The 21828-nt window shown below is 41.1% G+C and overlaps 1 protein-coding gene across 1 annotated transcript in view; it reads right to left on the bottom strand.

Annotated features, from left to right (window-relative positions):
• Positions 1–5114: 5114 nt before the first annotated feature.
• HEATR6 (HEAT repeat containing 6) overlaps positions 5115–21828 on the bottom strand; it is a 22872-nt gene continuing 6158 nt past the window's right edge. Inside the window, exons 5-20 of the mRNA XM_024195405.2 lie at positions 20721–20835; positions 20266–20367; positions 19565–19702; positions 18057–18352; positions 17459–17636; positions 15865–16071; positions 15157–15256; positions 14590–14942; positions 13723–13845; positions 13028–13114; positions 11733–11867; positions 10252–10374; positions 8743–8867; positions 7754–7850; positions 6956–7160; positions 5115–6212 (exon numbers count right to left, since the gene is read on the bottom strand). Of these exons, the coding sequence (XP_024051173.2) occupies positions 5662–6212; positions 6956–7160; positions 7754–7850; positions 8743–8867; positions 10252–10374; positions 11733–11867; positions 13028–13114; positions 13723–13845; positions 14590–14942; positions 15157–15256; positions 15865–16071; positions 17459–17636; positions 18057–18352; positions 19565–19702; positions 20266–20367; positions 20721–20835 (2935 nt within the window). The 3' untranslated portion in view covers positions 5115–5661. The remainder of the gene's footprint in view (positions 6213–6955; positions 7161–7753; positions 7851–8742; positions 8868–10251; positions 10375–11732; positions 11868–13027; positions 13115–13722; positions 13846–14589; positions 14943–15156; positions 15257–15864; positions 16072–17458; positions 17637–18056; positions 18353–19564; positions 19703–20265; positions 20368–20720; positions 20836–21828) is intronic.

The raw sequence follows: 21828 nt of genomic DNA, 5'->3' as shown, positions 1-21828 counted from the left end.
GAAAGTGTTGAACGAACCAATTTGCTTTAATCAATAGGTAATAAGTCAGCTTCCTCATTAAAAGGAAGGCTGATAAGGGGAAAGACGGCTTATACCAGCGCTACTGAAGGTGGTATTTTAGAAAAGCTACCTTGAGTAATCTTTCAAAGATAAAAATATTCTTATCATCCCTGCTGAGGAAAATTAGCAGATCCATAACCACAGGTTAATGTGTGTACTGTGGAAATAGATAAAGCGAGATATGCTGAGCATAAAAACACTGCAGCCAGGTTTTCTGCCATAGTGGCATCTGCTGCACTGACACGGATGATTAGCTAAGGATGGCAAATGTTCTTTTACGTTTGTTACTCTCATCTTTCCCCCTGGCTTGCTTGCTCGGCTCAGCCACCTGTGATATCTCGTCTTTTAGGCCTTGCGTGTGCTGGTGGCAGTGCATAGGGTAGGGGTAGCTACACGCCGCAGTGAAAAGCAAGCTGCATCCACACGGCAGTGCGTAGCTACACATGGCAGTGCAAGGCTCGGGTGGTGGGGAGGAAGGGGGGAAAGGCACTGGCAGCTGCCCACCCTCTGCTAGAGTCTTTCCCTGCAGTGGGAATACTGGCATTAGAAAAGGTTCAGAGAAGGGCAACTTAAATGATTAGGGGTTTGGAACGGGTCCCATATGAGGAGAGATTAAAGAGGCTAGGACTTTTCAGCTTGGAAAAGAGGAGACTAAGGGGGGATATGATAAAGGTATATAAAATCATGAGTGGTGTGGAGAAAGTGAATAAGGAAAAGTTATTTACCTGTTCCCATAATATAAGAACTAGGGGCCACCACATGAAATTAATGGGCAGCAGGTTTAAAACAAATAAAAGGAAGTTCTTCTTCACACGGCGCACAGTCAACCTGTGGAACTCTTTGCCTGAGGAGGTTGTGAAGGCTAGGACTATAACAGGGTTTAGGAGAACTAGATAAATTCATGGAGGTTAAGTCCATTAATGGCTATTAGCCAGGATGGGTAAGGAATGGTGTCCCTAGCCTCTGTTTGTCAGAGGGTGGAGATGGACGGAAGGAGAGAGATCACTTGATCATTACCTGTTAGGTTGACTCCCTCTGGGGCACCTGGCATTTGTCACTGTCAGTAGACAGGATACTGGGCTGGATGGACCTTTGGTCTGACCCAGTATGGCCGTTCTTATGTTATGTTATGGGGAGGCAGCAGGACACTAGATATGGAAAGTAGAGCTTGGGCATGTAGAGAGCTGTGTAGGGTGTGTACCCTAAAGATCACACATGTCCTTACCCTACTTGCCTAACCAGTACCTCCCCATCTACCCTGCCATTTATAGCCAGGCTAGGTGGGTGTGCAGCATCTGTACTCGACCTGCCCACTCAAAGTGTGTACCTAGCCTTAGAGGGCAAGGGCCAGATTTGTATAGGTATGTAGGCCCCTAAAGATGCAATTAGCCCCATGCTTTTGAAAATGCCAGTAGGCACCCAACTGCATTTTTAGGTGCCTAACTACCTTTGAAAATCCGGCCTGAAGCTCTATGGGGCAGGGGCTATCATGTACTGTAGGTTTGTGAACCCATTCTGTGCAGTGTAGTGGTAAAGAAATAATGCTTCCAAAGGTTGTGGGTGATACAGCAAGGAAGAAAAATAAACAGCCGTGGGCACATTCCAGAGAGGTCTCCTTGTTCAGTTTTCAGGGAGCTGAATAGAAATATGCAGCTTTCCATTAATGTTCCTCTGGGATTTGTTTTTACAAACCTTAAAGGGAACTGAAGCCCTGGCTCGTCGCCTTATTTTACAAACAGGAGACAGCCCGAAAGGGGCCACGCTTTTCTAGATTGCAACTCATGTAGCTTCTTAGCAATAAAGTAACAGCTCCTTGTCTAAAGGAATCTATTCATGGGCTTTTAAGTCAACTGTGGATATTCCCTCAGGTCTGAAACTTGGCATGCAATTTTGGCCGTTCTACCTATCACTGGGTGTTTAAGCACTGGTCACTCTTGAACCATCAGAACAACCCATGGCTCCACCTATTTTTCCGCCTGCATCACTGCTAGAATATGGGGGAGCAGGGACAAGTCAAGGGAAAGATCCTTGGCGCGGGGATCACATCTTATTCTATGTTCTGTACAGGCCCTACCGCACACTCAGTACTCAAACAATGAGAAACCTCTACTGGGGGTTGAGTGGCTTTGGCCACATGCAAGTACTTGGGATGTGCACCTCAAGTTATCTGTACAGAAACAAGGGGTTGAGCCTCTGTGGGTCCGCCTGTAACCCTATCACTAATTAAATAGTTGAAATGTTTGTGCAGCTGTTTGGGGTTTTTTTTTAAGCCAATGGCTCCTTTGAAATACGATCTTTGATTAAACACTCAGTGTAAAGTAAAAAAAAAAAAAAGAGGGACTAATCTCAAGTTATGTTCTGTGTCTCCATCTTCTGCCCATGAGCAGGCCACTCTGTACATTTCAACCCACACATTATACGCATTGCATTTTCAGCTTTGAAACATTCCCAAATCCTGGGTGTGCCTCAGTACTGTCCCCTTCTGTCCAATCACAGTTTTATAAACAAACAGAGAGAGAACAGGTTTGTTTCTACAAGTGATCTGAGAAACTGCGGGTTAGTTTCCGAGGCTTGCAGCTCAAAGCTCAGAGGAAAACTATGGAGAAAGCAAGAATTAATAAAGTTTCATGCGTCTCCCTTCTCAGCAGGAATAAACTAGAAAGTAGGCTGACAAACAAGCTCCGTTGCATTAACACGAAAGCCCTTTACACCTCTCGGGCAGCGTAAGAGCTTTAAGGTGGCTGGAAGTATAGCATCGGATTGTGATTTCCATAAAAGATCCTGGCTGCAGCTCTCAAAAACAAGGCTGATTGTTATGCTTGACAGCAATAATTTTTGGGCTGCAGCAGCGCAGTTTAACATACGCTCAGCAGCTGTCTGGGGAAGGGTATCAATGCTTTTTAGCCAGCCTCGGATGTAAACCAGCCACTGCTGTGTTTGTTTCTGCTGCGGCAGAGTCAGAGGGAGACAGTTCAGGGATGGGTAGGAATTGCAAATAAAATGAGCATTTCAAATATGCCGAGGGGACCTGGAGATCCAGTCCCGTTAATTTGAACAGGAACTGGGCATTCAAATTGCTTAAGGCAACTTTGAAAACTGCAGACGTAGATTCTAGGAGGGAAAAATGTTTTCAAGGGTGTAACGAGGACAGAACATATAAATAAATGTACAAAAGCTGTATCTGAATGAGCTTCTGTAACAGAATTAAGACATGGCATCTCTGTTCTTTTTGTTAATTTAGGCCCAGTCCTGCAACGACCACTACATAGACAGACTCCTGTGGCCACATGGAGCTCATGGTAGGATAGGGGTCTTAGGTCTTGAAATATCTAACATGCCTGCTTACCCCATGGTACCATAACATAGGTAAATGTGTAGGCCCAAAGCTATTTGGGACCTGTAAAAAGTTAGGTATTTGGTACTCTGAGGTATATAGTGTATATATACTAAAAACTATGTTCTCTAGTCTGTAGTTAAAAAGCAGATCACTCAAATGTATCTTGTGTCGAACAAACTTCTCCAGCCAGGAACTGGAAGACACTTATCTGTATGGTGGACCATTGTGTATTGTATATTATACAATAGGAATCTATTCGCATATTAAGTCAAATGTTAATGAAGAGCTGGCAGAGACTTCAGAAGGAAATTAACAGGAAGAGGTAAACGGGTGGGACGGACCCTATTTTCAGGTGAGCATCAAAGATTTGTTCTGGTATATTTGGGGGGTGCAGAGACTCTTCTTTGTATGCCTTCAGTCTGTGAGGACAAGCCACCAGCAGGTTGCTCTTATGAGAAGGGATCTCAGCAAAACTGGCCGAAAACACTGGGGAAAGGGACGTGGGATAAGCAATCTTATAGAGAGACAGAGGAATGCCTTGTTAGTTAAGTTTAGGCTCCAGAAATCATGTTTTGATTTTGTTTTATATGGAGCCCTTTGTTTCTAATAGTCTCACTATCACTTGAATATCTGGTCTTTGAAAATAAACTTATTCTTGTTTTCACTACATGTGTGGTGCGTTAAGTAATATGATGATCCTGAGTTGAATCTTACAAGCTAGAGTGTACTATTCCTTTGCGAACCATGGTTCTAAGAGTTCCTGAGTGCCCAGTGGAACATGGGTTGATGTATGCCTATTGCTAACCTGTACAGGGAGCAAGGCCTGTGAGACAGTGCTTGTGGTGCCAGAAGCTCATGGTTTTAGGAAGTTGATCCACAACAGGCACAAACAAGACTTCCTCACGCGAAGAGCAGGTGGGGGCCAGGTGCCACACAACCCTGGGTACCCCTCCGCCCTCAGAAGTGTCACACACAGCTGTGCCTATCTAAAACACAGATCGGTCAATGGGGAAGTCAATCCGTGCAGCAATCCTGCTACATGCTATCAATTGCAAGGTGGGAGCCCTGTACCTGTAAACATACTCCATAATAAAAGTAACAAATAATAGAATCACAGAATATCAAGATTGGAAGGGACCTCAGGAGGTCATCTAGTCCAACCCCCAGCTCAAAGCAGGACCAATCCCCAGACAGATTTTTGCCCAGTTCCCTAAATGGCCCCCTGAAGGATTGAACTCACAACCCTGAGTTTAGCAGGCCAGTGCTCAAACCACTGAGCTATCCCTCCCTCAATAATTTATACTCAAGAGGTGACATGTCCAGCTAAATCACAAAATAGGAACAAAATCTGGAAGACAGAACCACGTAGTGCTTAAGCACTATATGCAGAGATCAAACGAACAAACTATGCCTGGGATTTTCAATAGGGCCTAAGGAAGTTAGACTCCCAAATCCTCTATGACAAAATCTCAGCCCATATTCTATGAACATGGTTACCCTCAAGAAACCAGCTGCAGCTCTTGGGCTGGTAGGATAGCATCTTGGTTGCTGTACTGTACGATCAGACTTGGGACTATGAGTCCAAGACTCGGGTAGGAGTTTATTTTTGAGAAGAGGGGAAGTCAATGGCCCTGCACCAGTGAAGCAGCCCTCCTGTGCGGGAGGGGGGCCAGAGTAGATATAAAGTGTGTGTGAATTGATTTACATCAAGCTGTTATTCAAGTATTCCAACTGATATTTGAGTTTATTGTACAAGTGCAATAAATGTGACAAATGTGTCATGCTGAGAAGAGTATACCAACTCTCCATATTTATGATCAATCTGATTTCCAGAAAAGCTAAGGCAGAAAATACCAATTCTGCCCGTGTCCTTTGTGGGCAAGCTTTTGAAGATAGCAGCCAACCGTGATAAAAGGCTTTGGAAACGAGCTCATAAAAAGGCTCTGTTCTTATAAAATATACAAAGAATAAAAAGACATTTGTTTTCAGAGTGATAACTCTGTATCAGCTCAGTCACCAGCCAAACCAAATGGAGACAATTTACAACGAACTAAATAGTAGGAAAGTAAATGAGATTAAATGTTTTTTCTCAGCATTGTAGAACTTTTTCTCAAAAGTTTCAACTGATTCAAATAAGTTTGAAATAAATGTTTTAATGTTGCTAATAGGAAACCTCTCTCCTGGACATCTTGCATACATGGAAGCGGTGTACTTCCCTCTGCATATAATCAGAAGGCACAATTTACTGCAATGGATTTCTCTTCCTAAGCCTCCGTCAATTCAGTGGAGTTGATGTGGTTTGTCAAGATATCTTCTAGATAAGCAGCTACTACTACTTTAGCTTTGCCTTCTGACAGTTCCTCAATACCACAAATGTGCTCAATAGCTCTTTTCAACAATCTGTCTCTTTCATGGGAGTTTGTGTGTATTCCTGCTTCATCTTCTTCAACCCCCGATTTCATATATTGCAAGACATAGGATCTGATCACATCCCCATTTTCTGCTATAGTTTTCCTAATGAATGGCAGGTCTGTACTGTTTGCCAAGCTTAACAAATGAATCAGAGCCTGGCAGATCTGCGTTCTCAGGCTGGCACTGTATTTGAACTCCAGAAAGTCCTCGGTGTCTTCACTCTTCTGCAAAGCTATAACCAACGCACTCCAGATCTGGGAAAACTGTTCAGTGGTTCCGTAGCGCTCCCTTTGGGTAGGGATGGAGAGGGCCATGGCAGATTTGATTCGGACTTTGAAATTCTTGCATGATTTCACCACTGATGTAAGAGCATTATAGGCTTGTGCAGTCCAAGGAGCTTCTCCTAGGAAGCGCACAAGTTTGCAGTCAATAAAATATACAAAATCAATGTTACAAAAGCAGCTGTTCACAAAGATTTATTACACTGATCAACCTTGTCTTCATTTGAAGACTCAGGATTTCTGCCATAAACAGAAAATTATCAACTGCGTTTTGATTTATTGAAATAAAAAATATTCTAGCCTTTTCCTCTATATCTGAAAAAAATATACTCAAGTGACATGACATTTAGACTCCACTTGTGTAGCTTATATAACAATTCTTCCCGATAATCAGAATGATACTTTTTGGAAGCTCAGTGATTGAGTAGATGCCATTTATTACAAGGCAGAGGCCTTAATTTATTTTGTTTTGGTTTCACTGAAGGATGAAATTTATTAGCGAGTCCAATATTTTTACATTATCCTGAGTCACTAACCCTCATATCTAGTACCTGCTATTGCCCTGATCCTTCAAACATGCACATACTTTACTACCATGAGTAGCCATATTAAAATCAATGTAGTCAAGTTAAGCATGTATGTAAGTGTTTGCAGGAATGAGGTCTATTTAATATCAAATGTACATTCTGGGCCAGATTCTGCCCTTGGTTTCGAGAGAAACATTCTTTTTTTTAATTCCAAACACATACATATGCCAGATCAATTCTTAGTAAAAACACAACCTTAAGATTCTTTTTTTGCACAGCTCATTGTGCGTTCCCAAAGAGGTCAGTGAAAATTTTTTAAAAAGGAAGATTTTACTTACCAAGTGGCAAGGCAGGGTTTTTAAATACATTTCCCAGCGCATAACATGCATTCCACCGTACTTTCATGGTGGCCTCACTCTGGACAGTAGAAATAAGGGCCTGAATGGATTCCTCAATGGTTTCACTAAATCTGGGTTTTACTATGTGATATGGTTGAAGGAAATGAAGCAGATTTCCTAGGGCCCGGACTGCATTGCTCTTTACCTGAAACACAAAGCACAAATTATATTTTCAATTTATACACATGCATCTGGCAAGGCCTCTCGGTGCATATACAAAAGTAATTAAATGCATCTAGTGCTGAAATAAAGTAATTTCAGTTATTTAAAAAACACTTCTCATATCCTGTCAAAAAAACAACCCCTCAAACTGCCTCTTCAAAAAGTTCCTGGGAAAATAAGACCGGCTTTACAAAATGCCTGGAACTCCAACCAACTTAGGCTGTGTCCAACTGACAAGAAAAAGCGACACTTTGCACTTCATTCAGTCTAAACACACAGATGCCAGCAGTCCATATCTCCAGATGAGACAGCATTATTTTATTCTACACTACTCTAATGGTGGATATGGATTATGGTAATGCCAGTCGGTGGAGTCTCAACATATTTTGCAGTACAGCACATAGGATTTGTTTATATGTAAGTACTACCATCAACTTCCCCGGTTACGCCATTCTTATGGATTTCTCAAATAAAACACGTTATAATAAAAAGTCAAAAGCAAGTAATGGGTGATTTTAACTTGGCTTTTGGCTTTACGCTTGGATGTATTCCTTTCCCTGCCCCACTGCAGCGTACCTTGTCTTTGTCCTTGGATGCTTCAGTTGCTGATCGTAACATTTTCAGTAGTAGGAGATCTGAGAATTCCTCTTGGAAGCTCTGCCCCATCATTTCCCTAGCAAAAATAAACCACACACCATCCAGGATCAGAGCAGTAAGAAATGGAAAAGACCAGATCAGAGTCAATCCTCCTGTCAAGATAAGATACAGTCCCCCTATATAGGGTACATAATTGACTAAGTTGACAATACTCTTGATTTTAACTAAAATGCTGAGATGTAAGACAAACACTGAGCATAGTAAAAGCATATGATATTACACCTAATTTAAAATGTAAATCATCATTGCAGGAAAGCCTGCTGGTAGCACAATAAGACTAATGAAATGCAGACGTTCATAAACTGCTATCTGAGAGACAGAAAACAGCATAGGAATCAATGGTAAATTTTCAATATGGCAAAAAGTTAATAGCAGGCTGGTCCATCGTTCTGTACTAAGACTGGGGTTGATTAATAAATATATTCACTATCCTATTTACCCTTTCATGTAACACATGAACAAAGGGATATTCAATGAAATCAAAATGTAACAAATATAAAAAGGATAAAAGGAAATCTCTTTCTTATGCAGTACATAACCCGTGGAAGATATGAAACTAAGAGTTTGATGGAATTCAAAAATGGATTAGATCTGGATAATGAAAACATCCACAAGTTACAGAAGGTAGGAATACAAATCCTCACGCTTTGAGGCATAAGGCAAACTCTAATTAAGAGTGGCTAGGAAGACGCTTCTGGTACAGGCACATTAATCCATAATGTGTCCTCTACAAGGGGTCTTGCACCTTTCTCCAATATTTATGGTAGTGAACACGGTCAAATACAGGATATTGATCTATTTGGACCATTGGTCTGCCCAGGTATGGCAATTCATATATTACTGGGGGACTAATAATAAAGCGCTCAAGCCATTTATAAAGTTTTATTAGCCAAAATGTTGCTACCTACATGTTGACAATCAGCGTGTCTGTAAGGTTGCCCAAGGACCAGGCTGCTTTGGCACGGACGTTTGGAGACTTGTCCTGGAGGGAATTCAGGATAGCATTTGCTGTGTCGGCAACAAACATCACATCCTAGAAAATTAAAAGTTTTGTTGTTTTTTTAAAATGCATGGAAGTTCTTTTTTCATTGTCTTTATCGTCACAGTGAAATCTGCAAACACCAGCTCCATTAAAGCAACCGTCTGTGCTAAGTAACAGCTTTAAAGTATCTCTAATGTTCCCAGTACAGCTTTGTTTCATCTCTAGTTAACAATCTAACTCTAAAGTGTCCAAATTTGCTCCTCTCTTGGGTGACTGCTTCTACATGATTTCACTGCATATTTTAATTTCATTTTGATTTAAGCATAATTACCTGGACTGACAATCTCATACTTATCAAATGCTATTGTCGAATAAGTAATTGCTTCTCCAAACTCCCTGTTGAGCTGTCTCTCTAATCTTCACTTTTGTGGCATGTTATATTTCGTTTCCATTTCCTTGCCTATGATTAAAGCTTTTCTTTCAAAATATTTTAGACTAAAATTTCAACTCTAGCTACGGTTCAAGTTTGTCAAAATAGTCACCCATGTAAGACTTCACAACCATGTTGCAAAAACAATGGAATCCTCTCTTGCAACCAGATGGGTTAACATGGCTCCAAAGGGCAGTTTGGTCCACCTGCACAGTTGCAAATCCACCGGCCATACACACACACTTCCCCCAGGCCCCGCTGCATGCTGTGCTGAAGGGAGCTTTACAGTACACAGAGACAGCCGCAGCTGCACCTCTTAGAGAGACAGCACAGAACTCGCAGTCCTGACAGGGGCGATCATCGCTCTTAACTAACTTTGCACGCTCCCCATTCTGGGCTGCTCCACAGCCCCTGCCATAACAGACAGTACTAGGCCTGTCTAAGTTACGGCAACCTGTCCCCAGCTGCTCATGGGCCACAACGCTGCCTGGAAACTCTGCAGCATTATGTGCTGTGACCCTATTCCTGACATGCCCCTCCTGCTCCAGCCCCACCCTCCACATGCCCCCAAGCGAGGGCATGTGCAGGAGTTTTCAGCCCTACAGCTGCCTTCTGCAGCTCCTGCACCGAGGCAATCCTCTCCCAGCCAGATCCAGGGCTTTTAGAGCTTCCTCATACCTAGCTGGCCCTTTCACCTGACAAAGGAGCTGGGGAGGGTGAGGACCTTGCACTGCACCTACAGACACTCCACCTCCTGCCACATTTCACACAGCAAAACTGCACGGGTTCCATTGCCTATAGGGCCCATAGAACAGAGCGGGCAGGGTTGGAAGAAGCAACAGCAAATTGCCAGAATATTTCCAGCTAATATCTCAGCGCGTTGTATTACCATTGGCCTAAGAGGGAGGACTGCTTCCCACAAAGAAACCTCATGCTCTACAACTTGCTGCTCAACAAATGCATTGTTAAGAGTTCCGAGTCAGATAATAACGGCCCACTGCTAACCTGCCTAAGACATGAGAAGAGGACGTAGACTCCAAGGGCTCGTGCAGCAGCAGCTTTCACCAGGGGATTCTCACTGTGATTCAGCCCCAGCAGTAGCGTGATGCACAGTATCTGTCGGTCATCCTGCAATTAGCAATGGGAACAGAGAGATGCATTCCTTAAAAGAGAACAGTGGTGACAATATTGTACTGCAGAGCCCCCTCTTTGGGGGGGAAAGAAAAAGCTAAGAACTGACGTGTGTTTTAAAAAACGAACACCAGGAGTCTACAGAAGCAATGAGAATGTCCCATATTCCTTTACAGCAAATAAGTGGAAGAGCTGGCTGGCATTCGGATGCTACACAGGAGACAGGAGTATGCCCCACTTTTAACAAATTACCCCAACGCTGGTAAACGGGGCATTGTTGATTTCCCCAAGCTGTATCTTTGTGATACAATGGCAACCAGCTAGGGCATGTGTGCTGGGGAAAAAGGAACAACAAAAAGGATTGGGGCAGACAATAGGTTCACTACCCACCTGGCTAGAACAGGAACGATTGTAACTGTAGGGGAGCCAACATGCCATGAGAGAGAGTCACTCTTCAGTGTGAAAGCATTAAAGAGGGATCATAAAGCACGTTAAAGTTCACATTGTACGGTTTGCGAGTATACAAGCCTGCAGCCAAGTCAACTGTGCTGCATCAGAGCCATAGGTCAAAGTGGGCAATGACTGACACTGAAAGGGAAGTCGGATCAAAGTACAGAGAGATGAAGTACACACTGTGCTTGGAGAAGCTGGACCAACAGAATTCCAGGGATATTGCTGCATTAGCAGTTCCTCTGTAAATGAGACCTGGCCGGGTTCTCTGAGGCAAGCAGGGCACAGTGACATGAATGGAGCTGCACAATACAGTGGCTATATGCTGCCAAGGCTTTAAAGTACAGAAGCATATTTCATTGTGTAAAAGGAGAGTAATGCCATCAGATTCAGTTGCAATTGAGAGAGCAAACATTACAGTTTCAGCTACATTTTGCTAGCCAGCCAAATGAAGAAAAAAACCCAAGTGTGTGAACATCAGTCCACTGCCTTCAGTTCAGCTGTCTGCATGCTTCGCTGAACTTTATCAGCAAAATAGCAATATCTTCCACATCTCACCCACAGAACGAGATTCTAAAGGCCTTTGTTTGCCATGCAACACAACCAAGCTATTCAACCAGGCCATTAATATTCAAGGCCTCGAAGCAGTCTACTGCTTGCTTGAGTAGCTATCTCCTAAAATGGCTCTACAATCAAACTTTTTGAATATTCCCAAGCATGCCTTTTCCAATTTTAATCAGTGATGGTTTACACAGGGTTTTTTAATATGAAAAAATATGAAGATTGGATGTAAAAAAAAGCAGTGACTCCATCCTTCATATGAATTTAACACAGGTTCAATATTAATATAGTTAAGAGGGATAAAAGCTGAAGACTCTAGTACTTAAAAAGATATCGTATTTTACCCGCAGACTGCCGAAAGCTTCCGGTAAGATAGAAGAAAGAGCATCACAGGCACTTGTCTGAAGGGTAGGATGTTGAGCATTCTGAAGGGCACCAGGTAAAGGGCCATTTAACATCATAGTCCAAAAGGTTACAACCTGTAGTGGAGAAACTATGTTTACCAACTGAAACCATTAGACAATTGATGCTGATGTCAGATGAGCCTGACAATACTGCCCACGTCTCTGATCTCTGAGATCATCTTTAAAACATATCTAGTATCACATCAGTGGGTGTAAATGAGCATGAAATTGACTATTACAACTATTAGAAATCTTAAAATAGTTAGTTGTACAAATAATGTTTTGGCTCAATCTGCTTGTTTCGTTTCTGTTTTATTTATTAACATCCCCTAAAATTATTTTTAAAATAGCCTTCAGTTCACAGAAAGAATATTTAACAGACCTACATTAGTGCCAGAATCCCAATTTCTCAGCTTCAGTGAGCTTGACAAAAACAGCCCCAAGCAATGGATTTCTCGGTGATCACACGCACTAAGGTATCAGCCACCTACTCAGTTCTTGTAGCAGGCAGACTATTGACGTAGGCTCTTGGAGCACTTGACTATGAAATGTGACTGAGGCTGTTGTGCATATCTATCTAGGGTTTTATAGAGCACCCCTATCATATGTGGTATCTGAGCTCCTCAATATTCTTCCTGAACCCAAAGTTACAGCAGAAAGCAGGAGCAAAGGGAAAGTGTAGTCAATACTTGTGTCTCATAAAAAGCACTTGTCCACAAATCTAAACAATGCTAGTAGGTCTAATTTTAGGCCTAACCAAACTTGACAGAACCCCTTTATGTATAAAATTTCTGTCTCAAGTAGTCAGACAAGAGATGCCCATCATAACTCACTGTCGCTTTCTTAAATTAGCTTGATATTTACTAGGAGGTTTATTTGGCTTTGACAAAGGTTGCTGTATCTGTATTAGGATAGAACACGAACACACATACACACTCACACACTGTGTTAAAATGATAAGTATCAACAACGGCAGTTCTTGTCAGTTCATTTTAATAGCAGGAAACAGCCTATCACAATAAAATCTTACAATCCAGGCTTATTTGTAGATCTTTACACTATCATAGTTTGCTGACCTCAGTGTATACCATACCAGCATCTAAAGATACTTTGTACTCCCCCTCCACTTTACATCAGATTGTTATATCCACATTCAGGTTCAATCACTTTGCTGCAGATTTCACGACATGAGGCTTAATTAGGTGGAATCCCACCTCTAAAGTCCATATACTTACCAAGTTGACAGGTACTTTCTCACTGACAGCAATGGTTGAATCTGGTTTATGCTGTTGTACTATGCCTGTGCCCAGCTCCTCCAGAAGCTGCCAAGAAAAAGAAAATGAACTGGCTCCTTATCAAAGCAAACTCAAGTATTATTTGACTATGGAAATACTTAGCACAAACCTCAGTCGTTTATACAATGAAGTCTGTAATTTAAAGTTATTTTATATTACACTCTATGACTGCTAGCTCAGAGTTAGTGGAAAAGCCCTTCCTAAATAACGTCTCCAAGTAGGGCAACATAGCAAACTTCTGTGCCGAGATGGATGGAAATGTCTTATGGTATCCAGAACAAAATGAAAACTCCCAAATCAACTGTAATAAATAAGGGTCCAATTCTGGAATGCTTCCACAGCACTCAATGGAATTATGTGTGTGAAAAGAATGCAAGATTGGGGCCAAAACTTGTATTTCTTGATGTACTAGAGTACAGTAATGCACAAGTAGCTATAGTATGGAGAAGGGATAGGTCTTGTTTGTAGTGTACTGCATGAAATAGACACAGACGCACATTCAGAGCTCTTTCCATACAATTGTCTTGAATTATAATGAAGGTATTTTCACATCAAGCTTAACTACAAATACTTTTAGAGCATATGTACAGAGAAACACTCGGTAAAAAGCTATCTGCATTTCTCCAAGCTCTTACTTTGGCACCGTGGAGCTGAATGGACGGATCTGTTTCCTCCATGCATTTGCAAGCCACCTCTCCAAGCTCTAACAAATAGCTCTGAGCCACAGAGAAATAGCCCTTCACAAGAAGTGCCAAGACCTGCAGAGTAGGAAAAAAAAATACTGAATGGAATTTACCAAAATGAAAAGAGAGAGAACGTTTTAGTCAATGCAGTAACCATACACTAAACTCTAACATGAGAGCCAGAAAGTACAACACAAACTAGCGAGCATAAAAGATATTTGGGCCCTGTAGATTCTATTGTCTTGTTTAACAGAACATGTTGAAAGCTCTATCAAGCAGGAACTCGCAGTAAATTCATTTCTCAAGTTTAAGTGAGCTCTCCTGTAGCTAACTACTACCTAAGCACAAGAGAATCTGCAAAAGTGACAAGCCTTGAATCTCCTGTAGTTTGGCTGTCCTGGTTAATGAAGCCAGCTGTGACAAGCATCCATTACTCTGGCAAGGGAATGAGGCTGCTTAATTTCCTTGGGATGGAAGTGACAAAATTATACTTTTCTACACTGTTGCATAAAGAATAACAGAGGTGAGTTTATGAGTCTCAATCTTCCTATACAGTGCTTCACTCAGGCAAAAGTCATCTATTATTAGTATTTCACTTATAGAAGATCTTTCTAGTCAAGATTTAACTTAGATGCAACACTGGAAAGAGAGGCTTACATAGAGGATACTCTCAATTCTTACCAGATGCATACATGCCCTATCATCAAACAAGGTTACCAAATCATAAGGGCAGAAGAACCGGCTGATACTGGCGAGATTTGATATTTATTCTTAGTTTCATACATTTAGTTGGCTCTTCTAGCAGTTGTCCATTCCTACCTGTAAAGATTCCAGTCGAACAGGAGATGGTTCATAGACAGTACCAGCTGTGAAGCTAGTATCGCTATCAGAATAGGAATCATCTCTGGGCAGAACAACAGTGGAGATACAAAGACGTATGAGCCAACAAGGCTCTGAAGATGAACTCTCCCAATTGTCCGTGGGTTCCCCTTGCGAAGGTGGGGCTCTTCGCCACCACTCAGAGGAACTGACGCGATGCGGGGTTGCGGTGCCGCTGTTACTTAGTCCGGAAGAACTGGGCTGTTGCAGAAGTAACTGTACTTCTGGTGAAGGAGCTTGAGCGGATACGACAGCACCTAACAACGTGAGGCTAGAAACCCGAACATTAACATCTGTTAAAGAAAATATGGGAAAATAAAATAAAAGGTAAACACCACTAAGCAGTGGAGTTATTTACACAGTTACCAATCATGGGAAATTTTTCTAAGTAAATAAACAACCAAACAAATAAATAAAATAAAAAAAATACTAGCAATTAAGAATTCGTGCTGAGTTAAGAATCAACATATACAGTGAGAAAAGAATCCAGCCCAGTGCAATGCAAACCTTTATGACGAATGTATGGCTTTATCTGGTTCCAAACTCTTGTCAATAGACCAGGTTTTAAACGGCTGTACGGTGCATTCGATACCAAATTTGCAAGGCACTAAAACACACAAGAGACAACCGGATGAGAGGTGACAGAGGCCAAACTGAAAACGTGGCTCTCTCATTTTGTACTGTGAGTTAGGTCATTTAGGCAGCTACATTGATTACATTTGCAAATAACTGAAGAGAGTTGGTCAGTATTTGAAAATTTGTCCCAAAAGCTTTGCTTCTAGAACAATTACTGTGATCAAACATGACCAAGCATAAAAATCGAGCTAGGGAAGGAATATTTTAGATTAAAAAGTCAAATCAAAATTGCCATTAAAAACACAGAAACCTTTACAACTATTTTTCGATAGTGAGTTCTACAGCACTATTTTGTACATCTGCTCAGCACAGAAGCCATAAGAGAAATATGGAAACAAGAAAACTCTGTTCAAGAGAAATAATGGGACTTTCCAGACAGACTCAATTTGCCAAGCCTTGTAAGAAAGAGAAAAAACTGCTGTTGTGACCCAGGCAGCTCTCAGGAATTTTGCATAATCACCCTGTCTCAGTCATGTCTGGAAAGCATGAGGTCTGCTTTGAAGGTCATTAGAAAATTGCTTTGAGGCTGAATCGAAGACACTTATAAAATGTGAGCGCGTTCAAAGTAAGCGTAAGTACCTTGATGATTTGAGTAAGGGTTTGTGAGGAGGATTCTGCCACCAGGGCTAGCAGCAGACAGCGATGCAACTCTCTGATGCTGGAAGCAATCGTTACAGAGAAAGGAGTGAAAGCTCTTTTATGGTCATGTGCGTCTTCAGCAACAGAAAGGAACTGCTTAGAACCTTCCAAGGTGGCGGAGAGAACTTGAAGAGCGCAGGCCCGAGTCTGAAACGATACAATATTTCAATTCTGTTTCAATCAAAGAAACTGTGGGGAAATGTCAAACTTTCCTTATCCTGCTTCTTCACATTCTGTGTGTGCCTGTTACACAGCACCTTTCTACTCGCTGGGGAAAAAAAAAGTTACTGCAGGATATGCTAACATGGAACCCAGCTCTGCATGATAGCATTTTGCAACACACTTAAGACAGAACGTCCTTGCATACATGTTAGTATGCAGAGTACGTACTCTGTTAACTGCACAAATGTTATGACTGCAGGTCAATAGCAGATATTCACAGGCCTGGCTTTGCAACTCACTTATTATCCGGTGTCCATTTCTTTTCATTATTGGGATATTGGGATTCAACACCTCGTCCCTCAGGTTTCCTTGGATTCTCCTAGCAAAAGCTTATAAATGTTCTGCCCTGTACCATTCAGTGTCACCACAGAGACCTCCACATCTGGAATTCAGGGCATCCTAAAATGCACGATTCTGGACCTTGCAGATCTTTACTATGCATCAACTAGCTGTTTGTAAATGATAAGGGAAAGTGCCCATCCAGCTCAATACACCTGTCCTTTTTGGGGGTTGGTTTAATCAGCACTTTCCAGCTTTTTTCACCACTCAGCTTAATGGCCGCCTCCTCTAGAAACAAACTGAGATATCTCAAATTCATTCATATTCTGTTTCAGTTGCCTTCCCTGGTACAGCAGTCCATACATTTATCTTGTGTGTGTGTGTGAAGCGCCACCATTTCTCAATTTGAAGGGACCATCCCCCTTTTTGAACCTTTTAGGGCTTGTCTACATAGAGAAAACGCCCACAATAGCTGGTGAGCACTAGCTACTCCACACTAATTCTCCATGCGGACGCACTGAGTGCGCAGTCAGAGTGCCTTTGTGCACATTAGCTTAATACGCTTTGGAAGTGTGCTACACTAAACCTCCAGAGGGCACCCTTAGTGCGCAAGAAGAGTGTCCACATGCGGAATTAGTGCAGAGTAGCTACTGTGCTTTAAATTCACACCGTAGCTTGCTGCACACAAACTTTCCTGTGTAGACAAATCCTTAACATATAAAAGAAAACTTTTCACACTCTCTTCTAATTTGACCAACTCCTTTCATACATTTTGGAAACTCTTTGGTCACCTCAAAATCTTCTCCAAGAAAAATAAGTTTAACTCCAATAACCTGGTCTCATAATTTTAGAGTCTACATACATAACAGATCCTTTGTTATCCTAATAATGCAGCCTCTCTTAGTCCTGTGATACAGTGAGACAGGCCACAAAGACTCCAGCAAGACTGCTCTATTATACTAAAGATCAAGGAAGGCAAATCTGAAGACTAGTTCTTGAAAAACAAGGCTTTCAGGACAGCAAATTCCCTTACCTTTGGAGAGGGATCCTTCAATGCAATAGTCATCAAGGACACAGACTGTGGGCTGCCTATTCCAGGTGTATCAGGAACAAATGCTGACCAGTAGCCATAAAGAACTTTTTTTTCTATTGATTTGATAGTGGAAAGGAAACAGGCTAAAGCCCCTTGACGAACTTTGGCTTGATAAGATCTTTAATGAAACAAAAAGATGAATTAATAGCAGCTCTGAAAAAATAATTGATTTGACCTCATTTATTCAGGTTCCTGACTAGCTATAAGAACTTCAAGTAGAATAGCTAAGGCCAAAAGGTAAAAAAAGAAAAGAAAGTATCAGTTTACTTTCAAACTACTACTAATTACCACCTTTCAACTTTCTTAGTTAATAAATTATATAAATCACATTAAATGATTTCACTAAGAGTTTCATTTAAGAATCCAGTACTGGGATTGTGTGAGTGGGAGGGTGAGTAAAACGCTGCACATGTGCAAAACTGGTGCCAGATCTACAAAAAGGACAAAAAGCATCATTTAACATGCCACACAAGCACGATTGTTATGAATCACAGTATTATTTGCTTCCATGCTTTACATTGACATGAACAACAATAACCTCATTTTGCTTTGTATTCCACCTTCAGCATCAGAATACTCCGACTCACTGCTGCTGATCCTTTTCCAGCTGGGATGGCATGATGATAAGTGATCCTTTCCAGCAGGCATGTATGCAGCATCTAATGTACGATTCCAGGGATTTAGACAAGGACTATTTTGTGCATTGCCTGAATGTAACTGAAATATATCCATTCCATGGATTACTCCATCTCCTACATCACTTTCTAATTCTTCTTTCACTTCTTCCCCCAATTGTCCTTTCTTTTGTTTCCCCTTGGACTTTTTCCTTCGGGTCTGTGTCAAGAGGAAAAAATAACACAAAAGGCTGAGACAAAAGTAAGAATTTTGCAACCAGAAAAGATTTTATTATTCTGAAAATCTCTTTGAATGACAACAAAGTCACTTCTGAGAAAAAGAGACTATAAAATCCCCAAAAGTAGCATAAATGAATAAACTCCAGCGTGGTCAGTACTTAAGTTCACCAACATGGAGATGCATATTTTATAAGCACCTAGATGGCTTATTGTAGGGAGACAGATTGTCTTTAGCCAGCCAAAGAAAAAGTTTTGGTCACAGGTATTTAGTTACTATTATGAAATAGTGTTACATACATGAATTATACATACACTGACAATCAGATCTTAATCGATTTCAGCTTGCATACTCCATTTATTAAGACGACAAAATAAACTTATTAACAACATCTTAATGTCCAATAGGTACATGTTACAAGACTGGTTTGCTTGGACATTTTGGATGCAAACCTCTAGATATATATAAATGCTAACTTCCAACTATCAGTGTAACTACAAGAGTTTCCACAATTCTCCTTTATTTTTCTTTAGAAAAAAGTATTTTTACATTGAGACACTTAACAGTAGGATATCTTTTCAGGTGTTTTATGTACGTGTTCCTATAGCTCTTTTGGATTTATAGGAGATACTCATTAACTTTAAAAGAAGATTACAAGCCAACAAAATGACCCTACAGCTTTATTTTGTCTAATGTCTTTCATGTAATCTGTAACCCAAAACACTTTACAGGGTTAAATAATAAACAGCAAAGGGAGAGAGAAACGGAGATACACAAACAAGGGAGACAACTCATTTTTAGATGAGCCTGACTTCCCTAGGAAAAAGTAAATGTGATTGTGTGTTAGAAGAGAAGTAATGTAATCTGTGATGGAAAATGCCACAACTAGTCTGCCACCATCAGTCCCACATCTGCAGGCCACAAGTTCTGTGAACAAATGAATAACTGATGCACACAGCTAGAGTCAATCAAATCAATCTCTGCAGAACCCTCTGTTTTAGTAATCTGACTTTACGAGCAATTTGTTAATCAGTGCAGAAATTTATAATCAATGCCATTAAGGCAAGCAATGTGAAATACACCACACGCTGAGAACGTGAAGGAACTTTCAGCCATTAACACCAGAACAGGAAATATACAGTCAAAACAAATAAACACACACAAAAATCAACATGTGGTATAATTTAAGTTTACCCCTGTTTGCTTAATGGTGCTCAATTCCGACTGCTCCTGTTTGACAGGTGATCGTCCATCATACTGAGGAAGTGGAGCTGGGTACAAGACTGCAGGCATTTCCACGTTCAGTCCAGGAAGCCCATAGAACATGCATTTCTAAAACAGTAACAAGAAATCCATTTGGATGTGCAAAGAATTGTCGTATATTCAGGTGCTCACCAATTGTTTTCAGTTTACCTTACGAGTTTCTTCTCTGGGGCTTGTCTCCCTAAGCTCACACCCAAGCTGCCAATGGCAGGTAAGTCAGCATGAGGAGACTCAAATAGCACAATAAAATGCCTGTATAGTAATTCTGATTCTCTAATCAGACATATTTTGGCAACCAAATTCAACTATTTCTAGAAGGATTTTAGCAAGGGTCCAGCACTGAAGCTAATGGGAGACTTGCCTCTTAACCATCAAGGCGTTGCCACCCCTTTCTTTGTGAGAGGAAGTACAAGTGAGAGAACTGAAGGCTTTATCATATTCTAGAGAGAACTTTTCCCCTTTTTCCATGTCTTTCATTCCATTTTTCAATCTTATCCTCCTTCCCCACACATCAACTCTCCACCTGATTCTTTTTTCTGTCTTCTCTACCTTTTCCCACTTAAAGTGAAACAGGAGCACACACTATACAGTCTGTCTCTCTAAAAGTGGATTTAAACCAAGAAACTATTCACCTTTAATACAGCAAGAAGGGACCCAAGCTGATCAGTCTGCATTAGCTTCATCTTCCCACCATTTAAGAGTGACTGGATACCTTTCAGAGCATTCTGTAACAGCTGAAAATAGCTTTGAATTAGGCAACACACACAAATACAGCATCTTTCAACTTATGAACTTCATACCTTATATTGTGCAAAACAACACGACTGCTTAGCACCACTGAGATACCTGCAACTATTTTCCTATTACTCAAGTAAAATGAGGTTAGAGATATTAGCGAAGTCTCAGCTGGCAATATTCCAAATCACAAGATGTGTACAGCCTCTGCCAAACAGGAAGCCTTTGATTATAACAGACTTACTTATTTCAAATCAAATTTTAAAAGTTGTCTAGCTGTTCCACTGCAAAACAGTTTTACGTAGTATAACTTTATAATTAGTGTATTTCAGCAGATTAGACTCACACATACCATACAAAAAGTGATGTCATCTACATCAGAAGTTTTTGAAGACTGTAACACACTTAGGAAAGTTTGAAAGCACAGACTTCTGTAAGACTCATCCAAGTATGGCTGTCCAGGCACACTAAAATGAAAGCAGATGCAGCTGGTCAAGATGGGGCTCTCAATATAAAGCTATACAAACTGTTCTTACAGATAACGTTACAAAAGCTCAGATCTCTCCCTCCCCAGCATAGCAGAGACATGGAGTGGGACTGCACTTTGGCACCTACAAAGGATGAAACTCTAGCACCGTAAATACTATCTGGAAACGCTGGTTAGTAAAATCTCAGTACATCTTAAATTTACTCTAACTTCTGGCTTCTCCTGCCTGATTAAAGTGGATTCCTAAGTTTGGTTTTCCAGGCTGCGAGTAGGTGCAGAATGACACCAACAGGAGCGGTGTCACTATTCTGCTGGGAATGTCCTCAGACACGGGTGCCCAGGTGAATTAATGAAGCTGCATGAGTATATCTTGGGATATAATTTAGCCCTTAATATGACCCTGGAAGGCTTTTACATTTTCCTTCGTTTTCACAAAAACATAGACTGCCTTAATGCAGTGACATGTTTACCTTCTTTTTTATTTAAATAGCCACCCATCTTCCTTTACTAATGAATATAAAGAAGGCAATCACTACACCACTTCAATCTGTGCTACCTGCATATCAGCTTATCATAACATGACCATTAGTGCAGTGGCTCTAGACTCATTAAACAGCTTTCTTTGTGCTGGATCCCTAAGCAGCTGGTGCCCATATGTTTAATTACTTCAAGTCACCGGTGTGCACGTTTGATAATGTTCACAAAAAGACTCAAATACCGCAAGTGATTTTCCTGACAGTAGAATCCAATTAGAAAATCACATTCAAAACCACCAGATGCTGTACTTTGCTCATATCTAAGTGACCTCATCCAGGACCTCGGAAGACTCTTCTTTTTTAAGGGTCCCATTCCGTGGGACATCAAACCTTCCTTCATAATTGCAAAGCTCTTTAGAGCAGGTCTAAACTCCTGCTGGCTTAGACGGATTAATTATTCAGTCTAAGTTTGTCATAGACAAACAAGAAAAAACTTC

Source organism: Terrapene carolina, unplaced genomic scaffold (genome assembly GCF_002925995.2).
Source record: "Terrapene carolina triunguis isolate 2854851 unplaced genomic scaffold, T_m_triunguis-2.0 Scaffold231, whole genome shotgun sequence".
Taxonomy (NCBI): domain Eukaryota; kingdom Metazoa; phylum Chordata; order Testudines; family Emydidae; genus Terrapene; species Terrapene triunguis.
This window is presented reverse-complemented; position numbering and strand designations above follow the sequence as displayed.